Raw genomic sequence first — 8,700 nt, forward strand, 5'->3', positions numbered from 1 at the left:
AACTCCTTACAGACAATGGCGGGAATTGAACCCAGGTTGCTGGTGCTGTAATAACATTACGCTAACTGCTACACTGCCGTGCTGCATATGAAGCCGTGTGAGCAATTCTGGTTATCGTACATATGTGAAAGGGTTTGGGCAAGGAGGGTCCCATGATAACTTGTTAAATTATGAGCTATGATTACACATAACCCATTGTTGTCCCTGGAACTTTGAAGTTTCATTGATGAGTTGTTCCAGTTTTTCATGGGCCATTATAGGGAAATCGTAGGTCGTAGCTAATGAGTCTGGGACAAGCAGATGTGCTCTGAAAATGTAATCAGTCCTTTCAGGAATGAAGTCAGGAAATGGAACCAGGCCAGAGTTCAGCCACGATGTGGAATGGTGAAGCAGACTTGCCGACAGAGTGCTTTACTCCTGCTTCCAGTTTCCTACATACACATCCGATTACACCCTTCCATCCCCCTCCCCTAACCTCAGACATTTAATTTGCTTGGACAAGCCAAGAAACAGAAAACCTCCTGGACTGACATTGGAATAATTTCTGGAAAAGAATTTTCCACACTCTCCTCAACTCATCCAAAGCAGACCAGGAGGTCACACAGACCATGAGAACATTAACAGGAGAAACAGATCTTACATAATTTAAAAATATAACTTGCTATGACCCCAGTTTCATTTTAGGTTCTCGATTTGGTCTATCTACCGAGAATTCTTTTGAAGGCAATAGTCTGAGATATTTTCAGATTCATTAATTAATTTCAGATTCATTTCAATGGTGTGAGAACAATTGTAAGATATTTTCAGGTTAATGTCAGTTATCACAAAACTGTGGCAGGACACTCCACACTTTCATTGACTTGCTTTATTGTCTTGCTTTCAACTTGAACAAGATTGAAGAGCAATGTGACTTACATCACTGAGTGAAAGATATAATAAAGAATACTTTTTAGGTTCCACTGCTGGCTTTAAAGCATGCGTGGTGCATGTGTAGCTTTGTGTGTACTTTGACTGTTTATTCCGCGACAGAGTCCGGATTCTGTTTACGACGTGGAATCTTCTTGGATGACAGACCCTGGCTCAGATTCTGCCTCTGGTTATTTTTCTTCCCCGCGGCAGAGCCGTTCCTCCGGCGTTGACCAGATGGCCGATTATTCCAGTCGACCTAATATATAATGAAGAGAGTCTAACTCCAAGGTCTCATGATTACATCCTGTGCTATTTTAACCATTGACAACCCATAGGTAATGGGCAGCAGCTGGAGTGTGTGTGATATCTGATGATATCCCCACTCTACCAGCATTCACAAAGTGTCCTTTACTGGGAATGGCTTGTGCTTGTGACACGAGGGGCACGTTCAGAGCATCTTCCGTCATTTGTGGCCTCACAAACTCAGGGAAACACTGCTCAAAGTAAGATGTAGCCTGGAACTCCATAAAGCTGGCAGCATGCTGGATGGATATTCTCCTCAGATAGTGCCCACTAGAGGCGGTATCATCAGCGCGAGTCAACAAGTGCCATGACTCAGTGCCACAGAAAGCAAAGGGAACTGAATTTTAAAGGGAGGGTGTGCATATTTCTAGTAATCAATGTGAGATGTTCCATTTTATGATACCCTCCAAGGTGAATTTCTAACTCATGTCTCGTGTCACCAGGGGCTCTCTGCTGATGTGACACTGGGCCCCACTCTGCACCAGGGAGACAGGAAACTCACAGTCCATGCACTCCCTTCAAGTTGGAAGATGTTCATTGACCACCAGATTACCTGAGCCATGGGCAATGGGAGTGGAAAGGAGACACATTGCTGCAGTTTAAGGAGTCTGCTTATTAGCACTTCCAAGGGTGCTCAGGGATGGGAAGTAAGTGATGGCTTACCAGCAATGCCCATACCCTGTGAATGAGTAACAATGTCTTCACCCTGCCCCCTTACCCTATTGGCCTCCCTGAAGTGCTCAGAGTTCTATGCTCCTCAGCTCCTGGGGATCCTTTGGATGACTGGTTACAGCACTGGAAGAGGTATGACTCTGTGATCCCCACGTGGTAACTGTACAGATTTTAATGATCAATCATACTTACTGATGAGTAGTACTCATCCTGAAATTGTGGTGACCTCCTCTGGAACAGGATCTGTAATGAAGACATTAAGGCCGACGTCAGAGGTGCAGAAAGATGTTGGGAAGGAAAGACAGAGTTGAACGGTATAAGGCGTAAATTCAAATAGGCTGGGGGAAAGAGGTGACTGTTTGTACAATCATAAAAACAGGCATAGAAAGTGGCTGTTCAGCCCTCTGATTCCCCATTCCTGCACTGATCTGTCTCAGATTCCCGGCTGTTCAGTAATGAAAGGTAGCATGAAAGGTAGCAGAACAGCGCAGCTGGTAGAGCCGCTGCCTCACAGCGCCGGTGAACCGGGTTCAATCCTGGCCTCCGGTGCTGTCTGTTTGAAGTTTGCATGTTCACCCTGTGACTGTGGACGCTCCTGTTTCCTCCCGCACCCCTAAGACATGCAGGTTGGTAGGTTAATTAGTGTTAAGTTATGCTTAGTCTGTAGGTGAGTGGTAGAAAATAAGGGGAGTTGATGGGAATGTGAGGAGAATCGGTTATAGGGAAAATTACTGGGAGAATACTGTGAACAGGGGCTAAAATGGCCTTCTATGTCATATGGAATTAATAATACATATCTATATCACTCTCCTGTATTTATTAGTTTGATTTTGTTGATGCAGAACCGGAGGTAGCTCCTTTTGGTGACCAATGGTATCTTTCATGGGGATGATACAGGTATTTTTCTCCTATTTTCAAGGTTCCTTTCTTCAGGCATTGCAGGGGAGAATTCTTTTGGTGTTTTAGGTGTGTAAGATCGTTGTAAATTTCCTCTAGAGAGGGAAGAGCTCTTTCTCTGTGTGTGATTGAACTGATTTCACATTCTGAGAGGCCAGGTCCATTAGCCACATGCAATCCTAAAGTACTGTAATTCTGTGACTAAACTCTAAACACTGCAGCAACCTCCTCATATCACCATAAGCCACACAAATTTGCACTAGATTTATGTAATAATGGAAGTGCATCTAACTCTGGTAGAAGCTATGGTGTTGGCCCAAGATATAAGGACTTTTACATTTTCTTTTATTCCATAGCATGCTTGGCTTGGAAGTTATTCATAACTTCATAGCGTAACAAATTTGAAATAATATTAAATTCCTTAACATACATCAAACAAGACTTTTGTCTGCAAAGAATAAATAAGTTAAAAGTTTACGTAATACTCCCACCCATCTAAAATACTTTCCATTCCTCTTTAATTGTTCGAAACATGTTATGTCACTAAACTTCACCGGTTCTGATGAAATGATTAAAACCATACAGGTAATTTTAATCCACAGAAATAGTTGTGTTGGTGTCAGGCAGGATGTTAAATTTTTAGATCTCACAACTTGGGGCTATTTTGTCCACCTGGATTTCAAGGTGGTGGATGAGGTTCTTAAAACAAACCCAACTCCCAGCAACTGAGTTGATCATTTACATTCCATGATGAGATTAGAAGCTTCACGTTTAACTTCTCTGCAATGGATTTTCCCAGGGTTTGGGAATACTGGCCACTGAAGGGAGGCAAGGGGAGCTTTAGAGAGAAGGCAAGCGTTTGTGGGACAGGAATACAGAGCCCCAAGCTTCCTTGCATTCTTGGAGTCCAGTATATTGGCACTGTGCCCTCATTAGATCATCTCCGATCGAAACATCACACCTTTCTACCAGTCACAGCTGGAGACTCCTTTCCTTCTCATGTGGCCTTTCCCAGTCTGCACCCACAACCTTAAGCTATGCCTATTGACCGGGCTGACTTCCAGAAGATGTCTGCAGCGGAGGTAGAACTCTGTGGCATGCAGAGAAGCCCGCACCTTATCTGAAACGTGTCCCCTCCAACGTTTCATGCACAGGGTCGACAACTGGACCATAACTCAGTTCACCTCTCTGCAGTAATTCCAGAGCTACTGAATGTTGCCAGCAGTTTTGGATATTACTTTAGGTCTCACCACCTCCCCCCACCTCCCCCAACACCTCCCCCCCCCCCACCCTCACTACATTGTGTTTGCTTGAAAGCAGTGCTCAGATCAGCTTTCAAACTGGACCGCAGCAGCCATGGAACAATTGGTCTGTGGTCAGCAGGGTTGAATCAGACCCAGTAATTATGTTTCCAGGATAAGGACAGAGGCTGTACTTTGTCATTGGGAGTTTCTTACCATTTTAAAACCTCCAGTTAAAAGTGTTAAATGTTTGCCATTATATCAATTCAATTAAAAATAAATTGATATAATGGCAAACATTTAAAATTCAAGGTTTAACTAAAATTAGAAGTGAGTTAATCTTCAACCCACTCAAGTTAATTGGGCAGGCCTGCCATCCAGTACTTGCCAACAGGCAGCAGTGAAAATATGTCTCAGTTGTAGCAAGGAAAAGATTTTATTTCATGCAGTCCAATAAACACCATACAATGTTAACTGGCATTCAGAATAAACTTGCAGCTTTCAAATACCTCTTCACTACTCTCGAAGGAGGATGATGAACTGATGCTGTCCATAATTCTGGTTCTTGCGTCCTTGCAACGTAGAAAAACATCGACAAACGTTCCCGATGAATAGGTAACACTGCTGTGACATGTAACGATTTCCTGTGGATTAAAGAAAGGAATAAGTACATTGACCTAAAATAATGATTTGCCTTTATGTAGTACATTTCACAGCATCCCAAAATGTTTTATAGCCAATCAGGTTCTTTTGGAGTTACTGCTGTAATATAGAAAATATTGTACTCAAGATGTGAACAGTAAGCTCCCACAAATGAATGGTGATAATGACCAAATACCCTGCCTCAATAAAGTTCAATGAGGGATATGGGGAATAATTGACTAGCTCTTCTTTGAAATAATCTTATGGTATTTTTTACATCTACAAAAGAGAGTAACCAGGATCGTGGTTTAATATCTCATTGGAAAGACAACACAACCTAACAGTGTGTTACTCAACGAGGCCAACCTGGAGTTTTGTGTGTATCCCTGGAGAAGGACTTGAACCCACTGAAAGGCAAGAAAGCTATAAACAAAGTCACAGCTGATAGTTACAATCACTTTGTAAAGAAGATCTGTCAGAAAAACTGAAATAAAGACAGGGGCATACACTTGAAATTAAAATATCAACTAAACACCATAAACAAACTTAAAACATCAAAATAATGTTAATATGTAGTTATTTAATACAACATAGAATTTTGAAATAATTACTCTGAGGAAATTTGTCAGCACAGATAAAACTAGCTTTTCAGTGACAGAGAGGCATTGACCAAAAATTATGCTGTAGTATGCCAATAAATACTCAGTTAACAATATTTACATTTTTCAAGGGTTGTTACAGTGAGAATAGTTGGTACAGTTTTGAAGTTCTCTTCAATTCCCTAATCCCATCTAAAAGAGATTTATATTTATACAGCACCTTGCTTGATCTCATAATGCCTGAAAACATGTTGAAACCAGTTAGGTATTTGTTTTCTTTTGAGCTGTGCTGTCACTTTCACAGTGTAATCAAAACAATCGTACACAGTTTCTCCATCATTACGAGCACAAAATTAAGGACAATGAATTAAAGAAAACATAATATCAGTGCTCACAGCTGAGGGGCTTCTATTCAGCTCACAGTTTTCAACCTCCATTCCACTGTTTTTGGGACAGAGGGTTTCCCTTGCGTTAAATCTCAGGTCCACAGATATCTCATTTGGTCCTGTAGGGCTAACCTAAGGAACAAACATGCAGATTTATCAAATGTGAATTATCAGCTTCATTAAGGAAGAAAAACTTCTGAAGCCACTAAAACCACACTTATTCACATTGTCCTGCAGCAATTATTTGCAAGTAAAACATTGAAGTTACTAACAATTTACGACATGGATAGATCAACATTGCAAGGCTCAGAAGGATTACAAGTCACAGTAAGGTTGTCTCAAAGAAACTGGGGGTGTAAGTTATAATAGCAACAACCTTATTCCTATTAGCCCCTCTCACATAGTTGAATGTCCCAAAGCACACCACATCAAACAAGATTTGAGACTGAGTCACAAGAAGAGATATCAGGATGGATTATGATAATATTTGGTTCAAAGAAGTAGGTTTCAATGAGCAGCTTAAAAGGAGAGGGATTTAGAGCAGTGGAGAGGCTCAGAAGGAGAATTCTGAAGCCTAGAAGCAAAGATGCAGTTTGGAACTGGAGGGATCGATTATGAAGAAAAATCTTAAAAATAAACAGAGTGAGAAAAGGAGAAAAATTGAGAGAATCTGAGGCAGAATTACAGATAAGTCAACTTTTATTGCTATTGTGCAACAGGTGTTTTATGAACACAGTGTGCACAATACTTGTTCATTGTTGCTGCCTTGGGGGAATAAGCAACTTAGTTTCCATTTCTATTGCCCACTGCACTCCCACCCATTCTCCAGTAGGTTGAGTACATGTTAGGTTGGGTCAGATGAACAGTTTCAGAGAGAGTTATGTTCCGGCCATCAGCTGGCTGGAACTTTCTCATTGTTGGAGGGAAAGAACGGTAGAGGGAGAGAAGCCTTACCACAAAACTATAATGATTATAAAAGGTTTTACGACAGTTTTTAAATGGAACATCTAGCAGTGATGGTGGTTAAGCTTCTCACTACCTTGAACAAATAGAAAAAAAAACTTGCCAGGTGCACAATCTATCCACCTGAACATTGTGATTGAGGTCCAATCTATACCTTGGAAACTTACTTTAAATGTGTGAAAGTTCTCTACCTACCTCCCACACCAAAACAGAGGAACAAACCAGCAGCCCCTGTGAAGCTCCCTTCCAAGATTGAAGGAACAGCTCAAAAGGACTATCAAATAATCTAATGCCATTTCAGGCCATTAACACTCTACTTACATCATAAGACAAGTTACAAAAAAAGAAAGCAGAAAAAGAAAGACAGGAACACTGAGACAAAAGATAAGGAAGACTCAAAGATAGTGGAAAGAGAGAGGAGGGAATTTAATTAATACTTGATATCCCAACAGAAGAGATCAAAGAAATAATGGGTATAAAGATGTGTACAGAAAACTAAGGGGAAGAGACAGAAAAATTAAGTGATAAATTGCAAGATATGTGAAAGGAACTGTAAGAGACATAGGTAGCAACTAAGTGAAAGATTAAAGAAGTGACAGTAATAGAAAGCCACAAATAGGATATGAGGGAGAGATAAAACAGATACGAAGAGAAGGCTGAAGGAAATAAATACCCACATGAAGAATAAATTAGGTCATGTTAAATCAAATAATGCTCACATGCAGCAATTCATTATTGATGGCGGCAAACAGGTAACCACTAGTTGTGTCGCTGTTCAACTGTATAATGGATTGACTCAGTGCATCTTCAATGATTGGGAGGAAGTCCAACACCGGGATGGCTAGAAGATAAGACAGTGACACCAGTACTTAGCGTTTATAGTCACCTGCCTGTTCTGAGTTTTCCTACTGTAAGTTCAACCAACATTCACAAAACAGTTCTCTTGGTATCTTAACAGAAAGAAAAGTTTTACATTTTAAATACCTGCACAGTATTGGAAAGCCTGAAGTACAACAAAAGCCAATAGAAATGATTTCATCTTGACAAGCTTTGGTAATCAGCTGCAGATGATGTCTCTGTCTCTCTCTTTCTCACTGAGCTTTTATCTGTTGTTTGCCTTTTATATGCTGCAACCCCTTTAATTAATGACTCACAGTCTCACAACCAATGTTTCAAAGCTTTTCAAACCACAACATTGAGACATGCTGAAATGAATTTCCTGCCAACTCAATAATTGGAGGGTTTAACAACCCGTGACTTCTGGAAAAGACACAGATATCTTAAGCATCTATTTATCAGATATTAAAACATGCAACGATTATGTTTTGAAATGTTTTAAAACTTGCCGTCACCAACCCACATTTAAAGATATTGTTTACATTTTAGTATTTAATATATTGTATTTTTGTATTTGACTATTCTCAAATGTTGCAAATAATTTATTATGTTAAAGAGAACATTTGGATATTCATTGAAATCAATTATTTAACAGCAACCATTGTCAGCCCAATCACTCTGTTGTAAGGTACATCGAAACAGCAAAGAGTAAACAAGGAGAAACTGTCCCATCAACAGCAGGGTTGGTACCTAGAAGGTACAGAGCTAAGATAACTAGTAACAAAGCTGGAGGCAATAGGAAGGAAAACAAATATGCTGGTTGTTATCATCTGTAACCAGTGTCCTATCAGGTGGTGTAAAGGAATTCACCCGTAAATTTCAAACAAGAATTGACGACATATTTAAAGGAAAATATATTTCCAGGGCTTAAGAGAAAGAATAGGGAGTGTAGCTAAAGTAAACCTTTTATCAAACTGCAACATACACGATGGGTCAAATGCCTGCAGTATCTGACAATTCTGTATCTGTGTTCAGTGGCGATTGAGTCTGCATTTTCCCTTTAATTCCCACATTGATATTAAGAAACTTCTCTTTACCTTGATGCTGAAGTTACTGTAATGGAAATACGGATGCTGGGGCTGATCTGGCATCATCGAAGTAAAGCAACCTGATGATGTTGATGGCAAATTTGTAGATGGTATTGGAGCTGTGTTTAGCCATACAGTCTTGGGTGTAAAGAGAGTAGAGGAG

The 8,700-nt window shown here is 40.3% G+C and overlaps 1 protein-coding gene across 1 annotated transcript; it reads right to left on the reverse strand.

Moving 5' to 3' along the window:
- Positions 1 to 850: 850 nt before the first annotated feature.
- On the reverse strand, positions 851 to 7,738 carry LOC127572596 (secreted phosphoprotein 24-like). Its single transcript, XM_052020032.1, has 6 exons — positions 7,597 to 7,738; positions 7,332 to 7,453; positions 5,659 to 5,781; positions 4,532 to 4,666; positions 2,077 to 2,127; positions 851 to 1,165 (listed from the first exon to the last, which is right to left on the reverse strand). Exons 1-6 carry the CDS (start codon positions 7,649 to 7,651, stop codon positions 1,016 to 1,018), a joined length of 636 nt encoding a protein of 211 aa, XP_051875992.1. The 5' UTR covers positions 7,652 to 7,738; the 3' UTR covers positions 851 to 1,015.
- Between the last annotated feature and the right edge of the window lie 962 nt (positions 7,739 to 8,700).

Source organism: Pristis pectinata, chromosome 1 (assembly GCF_009764475.1).
Source record: "Pristis pectinata isolate sPriPec2 chromosome 1, sPriPec2.1.pri, whole genome shotgun sequence".
In the NCBI taxonomy this organism is placed as follows: Eukaryota; Metazoa; Chordata; class Chondrichthyes; order Rhinopristiformes; family Pristidae; genus Pristis; species Pristis pectinata.

Bases quoted from the DNA above. Each gene is read 5' to 3' on its own strand.
- LOC127572596 (XM_052020032.1), bottom strand. From the start codon at position 7,651: ATGAAATCATTTCTATTGGCTTTTGTTGTACTTCAGGCTTTCCAATAC. The intron at 5,782-7,331 runs GTGAGCATTATT...TTTGTTCCTTAG, and splicing joins TCAATAATGAATTGCTGCAT to GTTAGCCCTACAGGACCAAA. The intron at 4,667-5,658 runs GTGAGCACTGAT...TTTAATCCACAG, and splicing joins TGAATAGAAGCCCCTCAGCT to GAAATCGTTACATGTCACAG.